This window comes from Crassostrea angulata, chromosome 6 (genome assembly GCF_025612915.1).
Source record: "Crassostrea angulata isolate pt1a10 chromosome 6, ASM2561291v2, whole genome shotgun sequence".
NCBI classification, from domain to species: Eukaryota; Metazoa; Mollusca; class Bivalvia; order Ostreida; family Ostreidae; genus Magallana; species Magallana angulata.
This window is the reverse complement of record NC_069116.1, coordinates 16,373,541-16,394,061: the sequence shown is the minus strand read 5'-3', so window position 1 is coordinate 16,394,061 and position 20,521 is coordinate 16,373,541. Positions and strand designations below refer to the sequence as shown.

Below are 20,521 nucleotides of genomic sequence, written 5' to 3'. Positions count from 1 at the left end.
TTGTGATGGACGCCTTTGTAATACATTCGAGGTGTTTTTCCGAGCTCTGCCGGAATGGTCCGAGATGTTGCAATTTGCTTTATGATAATATCTTAGTTAAATAGGGTACTACATATAGTATATCGGAGTTTTATTTGTTCTAGTTCAACACTATATAAATAGTGCCTGTTTGGGAGGGTAACTGAAGAAATTGACACCCCGAGAAAACCATTGTCAACCGACGCAAAGCGGAGATTGACAATGGTTTTCGAGGGGTGTCAATTTCAACAGTTACCCTCCCAAATAGGCACTATTTATTTTATTATACTGAATGTCTTTATTTGAAAGAAAATTTTATTGCTTTCATATAGAAATGAAGTGAATTCTATGGCGAACCGTACGCGCATAATTTACGCGCATGTAACAATTCGTTGTGTTACCCATTGCCAAGTGTGTTGCTAACGCTGAGGGTAATAGAACAGATTACCAACTGCGTCTAAACCAATCAGATTTCAGTATTTAACATGAAAGTATGATAAAACAAAATATTGATCTCGATAGCCAACTTTAAATCTATTTTGAGATATTTAACATTACGTAAATAGATCATTTCAACGAAATATTTGCATGTGTATAGTGCATGTATGTAAAATATGACGTTAAAATGCCTTAGAAATGAGTATTTTCGCTTCCTGTGTACGTATATCATATAACTATTATGTAATATTAGCCCAAAACTAGGAAGTTGCCCCCTGAAGATTCCTACAAACGCCGTTGAAAAGGAAATATCATACAATATTTTGTAAATGTAGCAATGATTCCTGGGTGAATGTCAACCAAAACTTTAGGAAAAACAAACACGGCGGCGCCTCGCCCAGCCTTTACGTAATATATACTTCTGCTCGTGGATGTCCAATGAAATCAATTGGTCTATTTTGACAAGGTTTTTTAAGGAATATTATGTCAGTACGTGTAACTGTTCAGGAACCTTGACCCAGGTAACCGTTCACAGTTTATGTCAATAATGATGACTGGAAATTTTGAACACTCATGAATACAAAGTGTCATTTTATTAAAATGAAAAGAATACGTAGTTAAAATAGATAAGATATAGTGTCTTATTTCCTTATCTTTCTGATCTGTAGACATTTTGAGGTCTCCAATTTGGACATCAAATTCACAATAATGTCTTTTAATCGTTTATCTTTTTAAATGAACCATTTTTAAAAATGAATTTACAATTACTCATTTTTCTTTAAAAAATTTTTTTTTAAAAAAGTTCACAACAAACACATTCAAACTTTTTCCGAATTAATATTTTTTGGTGCTTCATTCCACTGGCATCCAATGTTGTTGATAAATTCAGATTTTAAAATTCTTTAACATACATGTATTATAATTTCACTGTAATTTTATTTGACATATTCCAAACATATCACCCAATGGTATCACTCCATTTGTGTGGGAACTTCTGGGTGATAGCGCGTTGTCCCGTTGCATACTTCTCACAGAACAGGTGGGTCCAATGTTCCTGCTGGCAATAGTGACCGTTGTGGAAAGTAAAACAGTTGACATTCAGGAGACCGAAAAACAGTTGTCCAACCTCATTAGCCGCAGTTGTATTTACTGACTGAAATATATATGTCACTAAATATATATGCCACTAAGTATATATGCCACTAAGTATGCCACTAGTATCAGTAATCCAATATTACAGCTATCAATTTCGTTAAATGGTACCTTTTCCAATACTGTATGCTGTGAGATCTCAATAATTTTAATTCTGTATTATGGTTAACGTTGTGAAAATAAATATTTTAAAATTATAACTCATTATAAATACTGCCATTTTAAGTAAATTTGTTGTTACTATCATAACAATGTATGCATTACCACAACGAATTACTCATGGTTTATGCTATTGAATTGTTAAAGTACTCTTTTGAACAAGATACATTGTCACGAGAAATATAATTCATTATAAGAAAACCTTTTTCCGCCACGTATGAACAAGCTTGTTATTGTCCAATACCAACTCATAACGGATTTGATATCGATATCACTTCATACTTGCGTATCTTTTGTAAAGTATGGTAAGTTACAATATGCCTATATAGTGTACCTTCAAACAAGAGTACAGTTTGTTATCACAGTCACAGTGGCTCAGCGTCCATGGATAAGGGTTGTGGAAGTTGTATTTGGTTTCGAAGTGGTCGATGAAGTATGGACATTGGTCATGAGCTCTACAGCAAGTGTCGGTATCTTTGAACTTCCCTGAATAAAAATTTGAATTTAAAATTGAATTTAACAAAAATTAAATTGATTTTTAATCCAAATCTTTACTTGAATTGTGGATGGTTTTTTTAAAGCCTATTTCCTTAAAGGCATTTTACACATGCAGTTCATTTAAAAAAGAAATGTAATTTACGTGAGTCATTAAAAATTAATTCTACAAAGCAACAAAAACTATATATGTATGTAGATGGTATAATACCTGATACTGTTCACATAAACGTTGGCATTTCAAAAAAATTGAGACTGGCCAGAAAGCAAAAATATGCGAAATAAGTTAACTATCTAAAAAAATACAACCTATATCTGCATAATTGTCAGCCTTGTTCCCGAGCCCGCACCATTTGGTGCCTGGAAATATACCAATCCCAGAAGCCCCTGGACCGGCAGGTTGACCGGTTTTCTCCGGTGCAAATGGCATTGTGGATTTGTTGTCGTCGTCCGCTCTCTTGTTTCCCGAGATCATGTACCTTAAGCAGCGTTCGAACATCTCCTGGACTGCATATTCACCTGCAAAAGAAAAAATATATGAAACTCTTTGGTAAAAAGTTATTTTTTATCAATTTTTGCAAAAGGTTCCTGCATTTTTAAATGAAATATTGGAACAAATATTGTTACAAAGTGAATCGGGAAAAGGTTATTGTTTTTTACCTATTTGCTCGGTTTTGGGGAGGCTTTTTAAAAGCTTCTCTATCTGTTTGGAATCAGTGGAAAGTTTACAAGACTTGACATTATTTCCGGAAACGTGAGCTTTCAGTAGGATGCGTCCGTCCGAGACTGTAAATTCGATGGAGGAATCCGGCAAGGATGCGCTACCGATGGCAATCTCACCTAAAGTTAAAATTGAGACAAGGGTAACAAATTGCGACTTGTATGGTCTCTATGCCTGCTCGTTTGTCCGTCCGTTGGCCCATTTGTCCATCTGATTGTCCGTTTCTTTTTTTTAATTCTTTCTTTATCTAAGGAAAGAACAATTGTAAACAAATAAACAAAACAAACCTTGTTTCAATGAGGCGAAGACGCCAGAAAATGCCACTAAAAGCACAGTGCCCGTTATACGTATACTGTAGGCCATTGTGACATTGGAACAATTCTGTTAACCTTATCTACAGGCTTGGAGTTATACATGTGAATGTTGTCTATTGTAGAGTGCATGTACATGTACGAAAAGGACTGTTTTACTTGTAGTAATTTGACAATTATTCGACAAATAATTAAAGCAAGAAGAAAGGAGGAATTTACTATATTAACTGGATCATAGTAGTTAATAAAACAAATGCAAGTTCAATGGGTAATTCACAAATATTAGTCTACTTTGTCCGACCTTTTGGTTCAATGATATGACAGTCGCCGGACTGCGTTCCATTTATTGTTGGGACGCCAGGGTTATCTGATAAACTTTGTAAAAATAGAAAAGATGCAAATAACATTTTTTGTACTGTTTACTTTGACCATTGAAAAATTATGCGTCTCTGGTCGACTATAATTTGAAAAAGAGGGTCTTTTCTCCTGTTTGATTTTATTTATATTTGGTTCTTTTTCAGTTTAAAAATATGGTTGGTAGATTACGATAAGTATCAGTTTAAACAATACTAAGTTTCTCACCAAATTATAATGCACGTGTACATCACAAAATTTGAAAAAAGACAAGTTCGGCAGATAGATAAATGTACGCTAGTTTGGGAAGCTAGAAACAGACCTTATTTATTCTGGGCCAATACAAATATCTATTAAAATAACAAAGGTGATATGTATAAATGACGTTCAATGGTTTGCTATATACCTTTAGTTAGTATTATCTTGGCTGAAGAAAGTAGTTTTAAAGGGGCATGGTCACATTTTTGGTAAAAAATTATTTTCATGATTTTAATGTTAATAATGCTTCAGTAAGGCATTTTTAATAGGGAACAAAAATTTAAGTGTCATTCGTTGAGTTATAAGCGAGTTACGGAGCTTACAATTCTTTGTTATGTAAACAAAACTTTTGTTTATATTTTAAATGTTGTATGATCCATTCAGACAAAATTGTATGCTGACATGTTTAAATTCTCCAGAGGTCTTATAACTTAAGACAACTTTTGGTTTTGAAAAAAATATTTATTATGTTAAACTTCCAAGTCAATTGAATATATAAAGAGTAATACTAAATTACCTTAGTTAGTAGTAATGTACAATTCTGGAGATGGGAGAATTTGTACATTTTGCTTAAAATATAAAATAGGTGATAAGTTTAATTGTAGTGATCCATATATTTTGCAATCTATTGTATCATATCTACCAAAGTAGTTATACCCAGATGTATTTAAATCTGAGCAGCTTTTGAAAGTAAGGAGTACGAAAACGTTGATAAAAGTATGTAAATTTATGGAAAAAAGGATTATGGATCGAGAGAGTTAGCTCTCTTGGTTAGCCGAATGTATTCTTTATTCCTTTCTCTTTCATTTCCCCTTTTCATGCAATCCTTAGATCCAATCATGTTTATTTTGTCACTTATAAAATAATTAACTTATTTGTACAGTTTATGAGAATAAATTCATGTCCATTGTCAGCGAATGCGTCTTTCTTTTCTTCTGTTGATATAATCGCTTTGTATTAATCGTATTTGCTATTAAAGTTTTGTATTCATCTTATTTGTTATTAAAGCTTAAGTTATTTGCACAATTATTAATTAAGCACGATCTTACGATTTTGATGCAAACTTTTCATGCAATTTAAAAAGCCCCCATGACTTTATGAATTGTCACCACACAGCAGATATTTAGTCCTGATACTCCCCTTAAATTAATACATTTACATCTTGAATCTATCAATTGATAGTGGATTTCAGCAGATTCTTATTCTTTAGTCGTTGGTCGTGGTTATTATCGATAAACCATTAATAAACTTGTGATAAAATACTATTATTCAATATTGATTCCCTTTAAATCTGTCCACAAAAAGAATACCATACACATATTAGGCATTGCTCTTGTTATAAAAGATGGTGTTTTCTAAATTGACAAAGTAAAGGAGTTTCTGGACAAATAGGACACCATCGAATCAAATCCCTGTATACAACTGCATCGTCGGTTGTATCTGTACTAACATATATATGACACCTTTTTAAATACAAGTATTTATCAGCCCCTCCCCCCCCTTTTTTTTTTTTAAAAATGCATTCATTTTTTTAATATCTTTTATTTCGGAAAATTAACTAATTCATTAAACTATATAAATAACTAGTACTCATTTACATGTTATTTAGGTATTTTTCTGACATCAAAATGTAAAATATGTTTTTTTATCTAGATATTTTTTCTTGATTCACTCAGAAATAAAACTGATAACAGGCCATTATTTTCTGATACCGTAATTTTTTTCATTTTTGATAAAATGATTTAGAAAAATATATTATGCTTTTATTTCAGAAACTTGTTGAAAGATGTTCATAAAATAATTTCATGAATGCATCGAATACTTTTTTTTTTTTTTTTTTTTTTTTTTTACAGTTTTATTGAAATAATGTTTTTTGGGTTTTTTTTTTATTATGTGGGTGTCATTTAAGTTAATTTTAACAGTGATCTTTAAAAACAAATGCACTAGTGAAGAAAAGAAGAAGGGTGGGGACATGCCTAGAATTTAGACATGGGGCACACCACCCAACTGGGAGAAGAAAAACACTCAAACTTTAATTATGACAGGATGTTGGATGTACTCCCAAATATGTATATTTTCATTATTACCGGTATTTCGCTGACAAGATTTCATTTGAAAATCTTCATCATTTCAATTCACCTTGGAGCCTTCCTCGAGGCATAAAGTACCACCCTAAAAGTCTGAAAATAAAATGTGATGTGTAATTAAGGATGAATTCATATATACAATGTTTATTTTGACTGTCGATACGCAGATACGCCGTAAGGAATATGCATGTCAAGGAGATTAACGTTAGTTTACAGAATTTAGGCAATTCAATTAAAGTAAATTTATAGTAACATTTAACGTTACAGTTTAATTTGTTGAAAAAGCTATGGTATTTTTTTCATTTTGTAAATAGTTTAATGATTTTTTTTATTTACATAACTTAAGAAATTCAGTCAAACGTAAATTGCAACTCGTCTACTCTACAATAGGCTAATGGAAATAGCTCTGAAATATTAATCGAGATCGAGATTCAAAAAAGTATTTTTGGAGGGTCGTTGGGTCGATTTCCGGATAAACAGGAGTTTTATGTTACGTTTATTTACATTTTGTGGTCTGTCAACATGTGTCCATAGCCTAGGAGTACGTAAAATCGAAAATGTCAACCAAACACCATATCCCTAGAGTAATAGGAAGTCGTGGAAAGTCTTCAACTGATATTGAGAGGGAAAATTTCGAGAAAAATCAGGTAAGAGATCAAGGTGCTATAATTCCATCGTTAAATATTTTCTACGTCTTGATCTATGTTGATCACACAGATTGTACCAATTCTTCATCATCATATGAGTGCACTTTTTCACCATTCAATGATTAATGATGTTTTTCATTCAATTCGTTATCAAAACTGACCCTTATTTTGTGGTGTCCATGTCATATTTAATTTTTTTTATGGGACAGGTACATCTTATTTTTTTATTAAAATAACTAACTATATTGGTATCTAACATTAACATAAGAATTTATTTTATGATCCTTTTCTAAAAAAAATTTACGAGTATGTGCGCCTCTACTCCGACCCCACGATGAATTTACTGTCACATATTAATCTTGTGTTTAGTTTTACTCAGTTAACATTAGAAAAGTGCATAAACTTTATTATAATTATCATTCAAAGAGGATGTAATTATGTGATCAACATTTGATTCATGACAAAACTGCATACTTTGCTAAGCATGAACTTCCATTTGAAACAAATGAACATACAACAAAAAAAAATTTCAGTATCAATTCATGCATGCAACATGAAAATAATCCCTTAAATTAATAATCAGTTTCATAATTGAGGGCGCCATAGTTATATTTGCCCAATGTTCCAGCAATATAAGGCATGACACAGTGTTTTGGTGTTAGATTCAACAAGTTATTTTGTTTGATGATCTGAAATTATGCATCTCTGCAAAAAATCAATAGCAATGGTGACTGTGATCTGGGTAGAGCACATTATCTGATTGAGTGATAATTGCTTGCATCAGGCTGTCCTAAACTTGGCTTCTTTGTGTATTACGCAACAAATGCCACAAATCTCTATCACATTTGTTGCGCAAGATGAGTTTGTAACCTCCAGAATTTGTTGATGATACAAACTGTGAATTGTGTTGTTTTTATCGTACAGTTATGTATGTAAATGTATTTGTATTTCATAAGTCATCCTTAATTATCTATATGTATGATGCTTGTACATGTTTAGTAGATTTCCAAAATGTTTGGAATTAATTAGATTCTGAGAGTTGATTGGCAAGAAGGTTGAAGTAAAATTTTAAAAAATCATTATTTCATGATGCTTGTAAAATACTTTTAAAGAAGGGGGAAATTCAAGTCGCTTTTGTCTGCAGGTTCAGTTTACTCCTTGATTTTAATGCAGGATTTGCACAAAGGGTTTCAGTTTATGATTAGAATACTTGTTCGTGATTTTTTAGATTAGAGTTAAAAAAAAGTTAACAATTTTTCGTGTTAATGTATTTGTAATTTCATACTAGCCTAGCATAGATTCTGGGTAGAGATCCAGTACAAACCTTTTTTAGCCCCTAGAAGTAGCTGTGCAGACAACCATGAAGATTTTGTGACCTCTAATTTCATGAAAACTGAAACATTGTATATCAACTTATTTGAATTTTCCATTTATGAAAATCAGATTGAATTTATCAGTGACTTATAATTAAGTTGTGTTTGGAAACTCTGGCTATAATGTCCCAATTTGATAAACAGATGCATGCATTCAGATTTCTTTGGTGATAATATCTCATAGCCTCATGTAATGCTTAAATGTCAGAAGTGAAATAGACATTCCATCAGATGGATTAAATAATGCATCTGTTGTCTGTACATTTCATGGTATTCATTTCATTATGTCTCCTGTATTTATCATCAGTCATCGCTATACATCTCAACATTGATTTTTTAACCAGTGTTTACAATGTCCTTGATAATCGAAAAAAAAAAAATGGAATCTGAAAACCTACTACTGCTAAAAAACAGGCTGTTTTTTCTACAAATCCTCAAAGAGATTTTTATAATGTATATGAAGTACCGTTAATGTTTTTGCATAATCAAAATATTCATTTGATGTTCTCGCTTAACTATGAAACTCTCTTAACTACAAGACATAATGCTGTATATAGATGTTACATTAGGCTGCTTCTTATGTTTGATTATTGTTATAATATTAATTAACAAAATTGTACACATCTTATATGTTTGCATGTTCTGACTCAACAGAAATGAAATTAAATGTGCATTTAAAGTTGTAAAGAAGTTTGGTGAATTCTGATTATTTAACAACTTTGAGATCTTTTTTTTCTACAGACTGTTGCCATTAATAAAGCTATCAACAACCAAGAAACACCAGTCAAAGAGAAACATGTGCGAAGTATCCTTAAAATAATGTCATTTATAATTACAACAACATGGTTCACGTCATTATAAGTATATAATTCATGGAAAAAGCTGCCAGTAGATCCCTTCATATTGCACAAGACATTTCTGTTCAAAGGTATATTTTTAATTGTTCATTTTTAAATACCACCAAGACCCTAGCTACCCCACTTTCCAAAAATAGAGTTTTTAATCTATGGGCTACTTTACTACTTTCTTTCAGTTACAGATAAAAGACTTTGATCAGGAGTAATGCATATGCTGTTATAGATTGGTGTTTCGTTTACATATATGGATGCTACTTTAAAAAGTTAATGGGTTATCAGGCCAGGGAAAATAAGACTGGCAGAGAATAAGACTTTTAATATCAAAGCTAACATTTTTATTTTTTTTTGTAAAATCAAAATCAAAATATACTCTATTGTATGAATCCACACAAACATGAAATTGTAGTTTATGAGTCAGTGTTTAGTAATGTGGGAAAAGCGAACAATTAATTTGCTCTGTTGATTGAGAGGTAGGTTTGATTGTAAATTTAAACATAGGAACCAGTGTCTAGCATATGGCATATGGGATAATATTATGAAAGGTGGAAAGTTATCTGAAAGTGTGTTTCTGAAGATCATTGATTGCCATCAGCACATGCAATGTACGAGCTATGACCCCAGGGTCAAATTTGTGACCCAGTATTAGGTATGAGTCATAAAAGATAATGTGGTAAACATAGTTAATGACATTGATTATGAATATGGTGGCGACAAAACATAAGATTGTCAGCAAATAGGATGAGGAAGATTTCTTTATTGCACAATATAATTTGTCAAAATTTTTTTGAACTAGTGTTCTTACGGGGTTAAAAGCATCACGATAAGCAGAATGTCATGTAGGATTAAACATTGAAATGTCCTTTAATAAGGATATATTAGATCTACCAACTGACAACAAATTTCCCATCTCTCTCTCTCTCTCTCTCTCTCTCTTAAAGGTAGAGTGCAACAGAGCTGGGTTATTTTAGTTCTTCAGAGTGCATTGCATACATTTATAAATGAATCTGTTTCAGTGCTACACTTTTACTGCTCTTTGAAGTGCCCGTAGTGCATATTAAGTGAATAAACATTGGCTAGAGGTTGTATTAGGTTCTTTGATGTATCATCAAAGTTTTCCAAAGTTTTATAGACTAGGTTAACATAATTTAGAGTTGGAAAAATCACTTCTTTTTCTTCAAATACTGGTATCATCATCACCATCATCATCATTGCATTTAACATTCTCATTTTCCTTTGAATGTATGAATCAAAACTATTCCTTAACCTATGACAGTTACAATTTTGGGAACATTCACAGACAATGGAGCAGGTATGTTCTGGCACATCGCTAACAGACTGCCTGTCCAGGGGAACCCCATAGTGTGCTGGAAGTTCTGCCATGTGCTGCATAAGATTCTACGGGAAGGACACCCTCATGTGAGTGATGCATCTTTATGACACCTTTCCTAGGCGTACACCTGAGTCACTCAGGTGACGTATTGCTATGATATACTCCCCATCTGTTGCCTGTAGGTAATCTGAAAACATAGAAAACTTTCTTTTCTGAAACTTCTGAATGGATAGTTGAAGCATCTTTAAGTGAAGAAGAACAGAAACTAGAAACATAAAATTCCATGCTGCCCAATTATGTATATCCCAGCAGTGAACAAAAAAAACATTTAATTTAATTTTTTTAAAGTTTTCTTGGATATCTAGCTAGCAGAGAAACTATGACATGTTAAAATCAGCAAGGTAGCCAACCAAAAATGTGAAATGTTTTGCATGTTGTACACCTCAACAAAGGATTTTGTAGAACGAAGGGGGGGGGGGGGAGATGGGAAATGTAATAGTTGCAGTACTATGCCATGTATGTGTTGCTTGGAAGATTTTTTCTGTCTTTTAGTGACAAACAGATTTACTATTAGCACATTTTGATGAGTTTTAATTTAGACCATTGATTAAACTTGTTTATTTAACCATCATGAATGGATTTTTAATATAGCATCATCATGGACATATTCCTTTTCCAATAAAATTCTGTTGGAGTTTAATGACAAGTCTGCAATGTATGTTAGCTCAAAGACACTTGTTCCCATGCAGGAAACTAATAAAATAGCAACACTTCACTTATATAAGTGTTGAACATTCACGTTTCAATGTTTTAAACAACTGCGTGTGTAGGTTACAAATATATGTCCATAAATAATTGACAGACTTGCAAGAACAATGTAAAATATGAGATTGCAGCTGTGTTTCCATTTAGCATTGCTATCAGTAAAATTACATTTGATAAAATAATTTTAAAAAATCAATAATGCGCTGAATATCTTTAATGAAAACTTTTTTACAGTGTGTCTGTTATGGGAAATCTTTCTTTAGATGCTACAATACAAAGTAATATTTTCACCCATCGAGTATTTTCTCCTCTATTTCTTGAGCCAACTGATTTGGAGTTATAGCACTTTAGACAGTGACAGGGTTGAAATCTACATAATCCAATTTACATCAGAATGATTTGTTATTTCTTCTATCTAATGATAAAATATTTTTATGAAAGTAACTCAAATGCAAATGCTAATGTTACTGCTTATATAGATTAAGCAGAATTTTACCCTGCTAAAATATTCATTTTAATGTTTTAGTAGTACTGTGGGTTATCTATATATAATTTACGGTACTAGGAGGGAGTAATTTGTATTATTAATGTGGAAAAAAAACAAAGCATTTTTACCTCATTCTATCATGTAAAGCATATTTACCATGCAAGAATAGTTTGGCACATAGCAGAACTATACCTCTACCGGAAATTGGTTGAAGGATCGTAGAGCTACAGTTTCATCCATTTACATTAAAAGGAGCTTTAGGATATGGATTTGTTTGTTTTTTTTGTTGTAAGAATTAAAAAACCAATGTTCTGAGATGAGGGTATTTAAATCTGTAACTATTGCACGTACAACACTACATGGTAAATGTTTTAACATTAATTAATGTCTTTGTTATTGGAATCCTTTCAGAGTATTGTGGATTCCTACAAATATTGCAGCCACCTCAATGACTTGGGAAAACTATGGGTATTTATTTATTCATTTCACAAGGACAGAATATTTTTTAAACATATGAATACATGTACAATGTTTTAAATGATGAACAACATTTGTGCATTTGTTTATGCATTCTATTTTCAGGGTCATTTGAGAGAAGGCTATGGGAAATTGATAGAGAATTACTGCCGCCTACTGATTCAGAAGCTGCGATTTCACAAAAAAGTAAGAGATAATAAAATACGGATTTCAGAAACTTGTCACATGTTGATGAATAAAGCAGCCATTTTACTTCACGGGAAGTAGAGAATCTCATGTTGCATAGCTTTTTTGCCACGTTGCATAATCTTAATCAATTAAGTGGTAACCAATATTACGCAGTTCAGACAATTAAAATCAATCTGTTGTACAGAATTTCATGGGAGTGGAGAGGCACATAGAGGTAACGGCAGATGGGGGTCTTGCTAATTACAGTAAAATGGCAGTTGTCATGACTCTGTTCTCTCCCTTTTCTAAATTATGCAAGTTTTTTTCTCCAGCATAAAAAAAATTGTCCTAGTCAAGTTTTTGAGATGTACATTATGTCATTAGATTTGATACTAATCACTCATCGAATTTGTATTCATAATTGGATTTTTATAGAAGGGTTTAAGACTAGGTTGTAAATTGGAGCAGGAATGATTAATTAGGTCATTGATTGTCTTGAATATTGATAAAAAAAGCTAATAAATTGCATAATGTTTATTTTTAGAACATGGAGATTCCAGGGAACTTGAAGATGTCTGACGATCAGTTTGCCAAGATCTGTGGATCGGATGTAAACAATTAGTGAGTAGATTTGATTGATCCCTTTCTTTATTCAGGGAAAACCAGGCAAAGCAGACAAAGACGGCTAGTGCAGCACAAAAATAGTGCATTAAATGGGTTTGGTATACTAACGGTTGTGATGAACAAAAGGGGACACCTCATATTATCAAAAACCTGTATTACTCGAGGGTTTGGGGAAGAACTAATCCAATGAATGTTCTTAACAATTATTAGTATAAGTATTTGTTTTTGTTGATAGCATGTTGTACATTAGTTCACTATTAAGAACTTAAATGTATGTATGTAATGAATATGTTCTGGATGCAATTGTTTATTATAGAGAATTTTTTTTTTCTTGATGCAGTGATGCAACCTATAGGCAAGTTTGTGAGGAAATGGTGTTGGATAGTTACTGTTTATCTGTGGAGTTTATTCATTAACAGAGATTGTGTTAATCAGAATGATAAAAAAATTGAACTATTTGTGATCAAATGAAACCAGAAATATTACGTATATCCTATCATACTGATCATTTTAAGATCATTTTAAGATCTAACACTGTAATTAAATTGTAAATATATGTATACATGTACCACTATTATTTAAAAAAAAAAACATTAAAGCATTGAGGTGGGGGGGGGGGGGGGTTAGGAGCAATCATGTTTGTCTGGTGTTTTTTTTTTTTTTTCATTTTGTGCTGGTCCTTATCTTTAAATTTTCTAAAGAACATCATGACTGGATCTAAGGTCAAATGACCAGGGTGAAGATCGCATCATCAACAAAGTATCTTTCTCTGAAAATACCCTGCAGGGGTAATTATTAATTATAGACAGAGCTATCTAGTATTGTTTATATGTACATTATTAAGGTTTATTTTTTGAGTGTTTGAATTAACCAATCTCTGCAGTGTAAACCTTCATTTTTATTTTCATTGATATGTAGAGGAGACATTTGCTAATCAAAATTCAGGTTTGGCTAGTCCATTCTGCAAGAATCTCCAAGGTCAAAGGTTAAGTTATTGAGAAGCAATCATTGCTACAAATTCTTGCTTATTTTATCTTTGCTTGTTCTGCATTCACTAAGCTATACAGTAAAACACAATTAAAGTGGACACACTTAAAACAAATGCATGCCTACAGTGGAGAGAATGGCGTGCCCCTAATTATCATAAACTTATTGATTATAACATATTACATTTATAGTGAATCAAAATCACTCATCCCTGGTGCTTCGTTATAGCCATGTTTTACTGTATACCAAGATGTTTTGTTTAAGTAAAATACTAAAATTATTGGAAGTATATATTTCTTATTATACAAGAAGACAAAAATTCAATACTCTGACCAGCTAAAAGTGATTTAGCAGCATTTAATCACCAATCATATGTAATTGTCAAGTACATGTATATTTGTAACAGGCTTTCACTATTGACTGTTCAGTATCATGCATTTTATAGTTAAACTTAATATCAAGAAATCAAGATTTATATCTATTTATAATAAGGATATAATCATTGAAAGCTTAGCCTAATTATTCAATCAATTACTAATCTGTAAGTTTGGACAATTATTTCTACAGGTACTCCAGGAATTATTTTTGCATGTTTTATATTGGAGGAGGGTACTAGTAATCCATTTTCATAAATTGATGATATCTGTTCTATTTATTGTTACTAAAAATGATTATCAAAGTGTGCATTGCATCCATCATTCACATTTATGTTTTCATAAAATCATCTAGTTTATAAAAGATTAGTGAGTTTTGGTATATATATATGCAATACTAGTTGACGTTTTTTGTTTGGTTTTTGTGTTTTTGTTTCAATAACAGTGTACATTGTGTTTTAGCTTTGAGATTGCAGTGGATATGTTAGACTATATGGATGAAATCCTGACCCTGCAACAGTCAGGTAAGAAGCAAGCTCGCAAGTCCCAGCCATCTTAAATATACAGAATCAGAAAGTTGTTTAATACTTGCACTTGCACAACTGTAGATTCCTAATAAAGAAGTATAAGCACACGTTTCTGTAAGATCACAAGAAGCATATCTCACTAACCTTAAACTCTTGTTGTTCCAACAATTATAAATTATCAGAAAAATATCACAAAAGTTCAGTGTTCGTGATTTTAGATTTTCGTGATTTATACAAAACAATGAAATAAAATATAAACCAAATATCAAAATATAAAGTAAGGAATCTTCAGTATTTGGATGAATTTGTTTGTGAGTGATGTGGTTTGTGTGTTTTGTAGTCTTCAGCTCCCTGGACATGTCTCGATCCAACTCCATGACTAGCTCCGGTCAGTGCCGCCTGGCCCCCCTGATTCTGTGTATACAGGACTCCTGCCAGCTCTATGACTACATCGTCAAGTCTCTCTTCAGGTTACATTCTAGTACGTATTGATGATTATTTTCTTTCCTTATATACATGTATACCTTGGTAATCCTTTCAGACAGCTTTAACAGTAAATCTTGGTTTGAAGGAACTCTGATAAAAAAGAAATTTTGGTTATAAGGAAGTCACAGAGTCATCTTTATTTTATTACCCCATCTCTCACACTTTCTTATAAGGATGTAAAGAATTTTGGTAAAAATGAAACTAAGAATTCACATACCCTTGACTTCATTATTTGCAAATATTGTTGTACATGCACTCTGATGTTTTAACTTGTTTCTATATCAGGTCTCCCCCCAGATACTTTGTCTGGTCACAGAGATAGATTCGTAACGGCATACAAGAAGTAAGTACCACCCTGCTTATCAGGACACTTTTCAGTAGGAGTAGTCTAATTAAAATCTAATACCTGCAAAGGAATCTTCTATAGACATTTTTAAATGAAAATATATAATGAAAAAGAAGTGAATGCAGATTTTAGTGTGTGTGAGCTAGCCTTTTCTTCATGATTGTGCTGATTAGTTTATACTCACAATTTTCCCCCTGTTTGTTTCAGATTAAAGCAGTTTTATCTTAGTAGTAGTAATTTACAATATTTCAAGCACCTAGTCCAAGTCCCATACCTACCTGACGTAAGTAGCACATTCAGATTTAACTTTATACATGTAAATGGTCATCTAACACTGATCAATAATTTCTCATACTTACTATACTTGTTATAAAAATAATGTGCCTGTTTGATCTTCATTCAAATGTAGATAATATCATTTGAATTAAAAGATATTCATGCTAGGTTGCATGCTATCATGATATTTATGTAGGAGGAGAAAGTTACTGTGTACATCTAATAAATGTAGATCATTCAATATTTTTTACTTGCTTTTCTAAGGAGCCTCCAAACTTTCTGATAGCATCAGACTTCAGTAAGCATGTCAAACCAGAAGCAGTAGTCCCTGAACCAGAACCAGAAAATGAACCGGACACCGACAGTGTCGTGGATCTGATAGACACCTCAGAGGTCTGTAGTACTTACTGTCTACAACTTGACAGCTAAATGCTTAGATTATTTGACCATTTTGAGGTGGCCAATATGAATAAACATATTGTTTCTGGTTCTCATAATGACCTTTCATTGTATAATCTGACCTAAAAGATCTTATCAACACAATTTTTCAGGAGTACTCTGATTGGGTTTCAAATTTAGAAATTTTGATTCGGGTCTTTTATAATGATTAAGGCATCAGTAAGAAACAACAAATCATGTACTGGTATCAGAAATTCTCCATTGTGTTCTACTAATTTTTTTCAGGTGAAACTAAAAATATATTCATTTTGGCAATTTTAAAAAACAACCTTTATAAAGCATACAATATTGAAACTTGTATTCAGTTGTCTATGATTCTGGTCAAGGTTCTCTGGTGGTACTGTATGTTCAACAGAAGTCAAATAATCAAAAAAAAGATAAGATAAATTTTCAAAACAAAATTCTATCACATATGCTTTTATGTGTTTTAGGACAAATTTGATGCTGCATTTGGGAATGGTTTTGGTCCGCCTGAACCTGATGAGAGGTACACATATAAGCATGAGCATGGTATTAAATGTCTGAAACTAAAACTCCAGTCTGAAGATGTTTCTAACATCTACAATGTAATTCTTCTTTCAGAGACATGCTTATTGAACGTCTGCAGAGAGAAATACAATTCCTGAAGTCTGAGATAGAAAGGATCAAATTTGAGGTGAAATTTTTCTTTCTAGAATTTAAGATGAAGAGTTAAGAGAGGACATACATGTATATTGTTGATTGGGACAAAATTTAATATACTGTTGTGTTGTTCTTCTTCAGGACCAGAGAATAATTTCAGCCCAGAGGGAAGAAATTGCCAAACTAGAAAAAATCCTCTCCGAGCTTAGACTCTCAGCAGATAAGGCATTAAAGGTTAATAGTTTTACAAAGAACATGAACTTACTTATAAAGATGTTGATTAAATACTGTTCATATTATTAACAATGCATTTTTTTACTATTTGCTTACTTGAAATACATTCATGCTCTGTATGTGCTTAATATCTGTATACAGTGAGAATTTCATCGCATGGTTTAATTTTTCAAAATCTACAAAAAGTTGAAAAGGAGTTGTCAGTTAAGAAGACTAGTTTAATTGATTACTGGACCAAAAGGAACTTTTCCAAATCTCAACCTATGATTTCTTTGTATTTTGTGAATTTTGAACTTTTCATGGTTATTTTTTTTAGGAGAATGAAAGCACCAAGAAAAGACTTGAAGAAGCAACAGCCAACGCTGGTGCGGTAGCCAAATTGGCAGAGGCTGAGAGTAAGTCATTCATCTGTGGCTAAGTCATACACAAGGAATGTTTGATAAAATTTATATAAAGCTTTGCTGATAAATTTTTCTATTTGTTTTTCTTCTTGTAATAATTAATTTAATGTCCAGTTATATTAACAGTACATGTAATAAATGATTTCATTTATTTCACACACATAAAGATATTTACCCCTGTTTAAACACAAATTCATAAAAATAATTGTCCAATTTTTTTTGTAAATATGTGTATGTTTACTTGCAGAGCATGCAAAGGCTAATGAGGAAAAATTTAAAAAAATGAAAGAAATTTACAATAAACTTAGAGAGGAACATGTGGCCCTCATAAGGAAGGTAAATGTCATTCGCAGTACATGTATAAGCAGCATCTGATGCAGGAAACTTTGACTGTACTACGTAATGTACGCATATTTGATATTGAAACACTTTTGTCAAGTCACGATAATGCATGAACCTGCGTCATATATCCAAAATAAAGGTCAGGCAACCAGTCAAGGGCAGTGTAATGCTTGTTCTTTTGTCAAAGAAATATCGAATATTAAATATGTCTGAAATTCAGCTAGAAATTTATAGGTTCTTTGTTTATGATTTGGATTTATTTAATAGTTTTCCACCTGTTTACCTATTATAAAATTTAAAATAAAAGAACTGCAAATGTAGAAGTTCTGTATATGTATCATGTACCAAATAATGTAGAATGCAGACACTACCAAAAAGTTGGAGGCGGAAAAGCGACTTGTCCAAGAACGAGAACAGTCCATTCAGGTCAGTGCTTTATCTCAGACAACACAAGAAGATTAAAAGATTTCTTCAATTATTTATATATTATTTTACTATTCTTGAGAACAGATTATGAAATGATGCTTTCAGTTCACCCACATCAGATAGGTATTTTAAGGAAATATGGATGAAATGTTAAGAGAAAAGTTTATTCATGAAAGAAATTTTGATATGTAGAATATATGTTATTTGCCCATAAGTATTTGTTGATTTTTGCTTTGTCGAATGTTTATGATTGAAGTAAATGTTGATTGAATGAAAATTTTTGCTGACCAATTTGAAATTTAGAGCACATATACACATATCTCCTTAAATCCCCATAATATACTATAAACCAACTTTTATTTGCTGCTGCTTCTTTATCAAAAGTTTCAATTTAAATATACATATGTACTTACCATAAGAGAGATTGATTTGGATGGAAAAAAATAGTTGTAACTTCATTACATTTACATGTATTTGTAATGCATTTATGTACACATATAGTGGTTGCTGTATTTGATATTTAACGGTACAACTGAGATGCTAATATTGCAAACATCCCTAATATCTTTTTCACATGAATAAAAGTTGGTTTCGTCTGTCTAACATATGTTAACCATAGCACAATTTTATTTATACGAAATCCTTGTTATGAAGAATGATTTAAAACTAATATCAAAACCCTAAATTAGCATGCTATCCTGTTTTTGCATGTTAACACATTAGGAGTCCAAATCCCAGATGGAACGACTTGAGAATGAGAGGAAAGTGATACAAGAAAGTCTTCAACAGAGTGCTGATCAAGTCACATCACAGCTCGCTGAGGCGACAGCTCAAAACACTGAGCTGCTCAATAAACGAGAGGTATGTTTGTGGACCTTACAGCTCGCTGAGGCGACAGCTCAAAACACAGAGCTGCTCAATAAATGAGAGGTTTGTTAGTAGACCTTACAGCTTATTGAAGCAACAGCTCAAAACACTTGAGTTACTCAACAAAACAAGAGATATATTAGCAGACCTCACAGCTTGCTAAGGCAGCTGTTGAAATCACCAAGCTGCTCAACAAAATTTAAAGTTATGTTAGAAGACCTCACAGCTCACTGAGGCAGCTGATAAAAACACCAATCTGCTCAACAAATTAGAGGTATGTTTCTAGACCTTAAAGCTTGTTGACTTGACAGCTCAAAACACTGAGTTGTTCATCAAACAAGCTAATTAAAAAACATGAGTTTTACAACAGTAAAATGTGAAATCACACAGTGATGTATAGACCTTACTGCTAGTGTATAAGTCATCTCAAAACACTGAGGTATGGTTGTAGCTTTACTGCTTGTTGAGGCAACTCTGAACACTGAGCTGCTCAGCAATCAAGAGGTATGTTTGTAAATCTTACATCTTGCTGAAACAACAGCTAAAACAACAAGCTGCTTGATAATCAAGACAGCTAATACAACTTCTGATAGTAGCCAAGTATATCAAATGTAGACAAGTTTTCTGATTAGGAAATAGATAAGTAAAGGTTCCCTATGAACTGCTTTAACATGCTTTGAATTAGACACACACTTGTGACTTGTATATGCATTTCAAATGTAGTGTCTAGATGAACATTCTGTAATAAGACTGAATAAAACAAGGGGCAGACAAAAATATATCTACACCCAGTTCTAATGACAAGTCTGGTAAGCCATAGATGCAGGTTTTTCAATTTAAATCTGAAAGTCACACTGACACACAGTTAAACAAAATGATCAAGAACCTTGAGAAAATCTGAAGGTAAGTGTGCATCATACAGCATGATCTGTACAATAGCATGTACCCTGACTTGTGTGTGCATGGTAGAAAGGTTTGTAGATTTATACCTGTGTAAGTATAGCAATAAAGAAACCCAAGCTAACTATGATAGTGCCATGTCTTCTACAGAGCTTACCAACACTGGCTTCTGACCAAATGCATATTCAGGTGAGTGTCAATAAGTAAATAAAAGGTGATGTCGGTTAAGTGTTCATATTCTTAAACTGTCATAATGTTTAAAATTAGATTATAAATTTTATAATTGAAAAGCGTTACTGTTCAGTTACATTTTATCCTTTCAGTTATCCATCCCTAAGTTGTTAGATTGTTTTTTTAGTCTTCAGTTCTAAAGGCTGAGTCAACTTTTTTCCAATATCACATATATATGTAACTATATGATAATTTTTTTCAGTACATGTATCACTCATTTAATTATAAAGTAATCACGTATACTGGTTATAAAATATGACAGCAAATTTTTAACATTGTCAAAGTGAACATATAGGGACTGAAATAATTTGGAAAGAGTCTTA

General features: G+C 32.2%; 2 protein-coding genes across 6 annotated transcripts in view; one reads left to right on the top strand and one right to left on the bottom strand.

Moving 5' to 3' along the window:
* Nucleotides 1–1,372: 1,372 nt before the first annotated feature.
* On the bottom strand, nt 1,373–3,415 carry LOC128189413 (uncharacterized). The gene is made up of 5 exons (XM_052861015.1): nt 3,271–3,415; nt 2,923–3,102; nt 2,572–2,781; nt 2,102–2,253; nt 1,373–1,609 (listed from the first exon to the last, which is right to left on the bottom strand). The coding sequence occupies exons 1-5, from the start codon at nt 3,344–3,346 to the stop codon at nt 1,415–1,417; spliced, it is 813 nt and encodes a 270-aa protein (XP_052716975.1). The 5' UTR covers nt 3,347–3,415; the 3' UTR covers nt 1,373–1,414.
* Nucleotides 3,416–6,433: 3,018 nt separating this feature from the next.
* Nucleotides 6,434–20,521, top strand: part of LOC128187076 (huntingtin-interacting protein 1-like) — a 36,876-nt gene continuing 22,788 nt past the window's right edge. For 2 of the 5 annotated variants that reach the window (XM_052857170.1, XM_052857168.1), the window contains exons 1-19: nt 6,435–6,640; nt 8,755–8,818; nt 10,144–10,286; nt 11,864–11,920; nt 12,035–12,115; nt 12,642–12,718; nt 13,062–13,076; nt 14,545–14,606; nt 14,950–15,090; nt 15,381–15,438; nt 15,649–15,724; nt 15,982–16,110; nt 16,608–16,663; nt 16,759–16,831; nt 16,939–17,031; nt 17,348–17,426; nt 17,680–17,768; nt 18,132–18,200; nt 18,924–19,061. In XM_052857170.1, the coding sequence (XP_052713130.1) occupies nt 6,551–6,640; nt 8,755–8,818; nt 10,144–10,286; nt 11,864–11,920; nt 12,035–12,115; nt 12,642–12,718; nt 13,062–13,076; nt 14,545–14,606; nt 14,950–15,090; nt 15,381–15,438; nt 15,649–15,724; nt 15,982–16,110; nt 16,608–16,663; nt 16,759–16,831; nt 16,939–17,031; nt 17,348–17,426; nt 17,680–17,768; nt 18,132–18,200; nt 18,924–19,061 (1,590 nt within the window). In that variant the 5' untranslated portion in view covers nt 6,435–6,550. Of the gene's footprint in view, nt 6,641–8,754; nt 8,819–10,143; nt 10,287–11,863; nt 11,921–12,034; nt 12,116–12,641; nt 12,719–13,061; nt 13,077–13,667; nt 13,707–14,544; nt 14,607–14,949; nt 15,091–15,380; nt 15,439–15,648; nt 15,725–15,981; nt 16,111–16,607; nt 16,664–16,758; nt 16,832–16,938; nt 17,032–17,347; nt 17,427–17,679; nt 17,769–18,131; nt 18,201–18,923; nt 19,062–20,117; nt 20,157–20,521 lie in introns of those variants that run through there. The other 3 variants (XM_052857171.1, XM_052857169.1, XM_052857173.1) reach the window with 3 other exon arrangements.

Excerpts from the sequence above, each read along its gene's own strand:
- LOC128189413 (XM_052861015.1), bottom strand. The coding sequence starts at position 3,346 with ATGGCCTACAGTATACGTATAACGGGCACTGTGCTTTTAGTGGCATTT. Across the intron at positions 3,103-3,270 it reads CTTCGCCTCATTGAAACAAG|GTGAGATTGCCATCGGTAGC; the intron begins GTTTGTTTTGTT and ends TTTTAACTTTAG. Across the intron at positions 2,254-2,571 it reads TGACAATTATGCAGATATAG|GGAAGTTCAAAGATACCGAC; the intron begins GTTGTATTTTTT and ends ATTTTTATTCAG.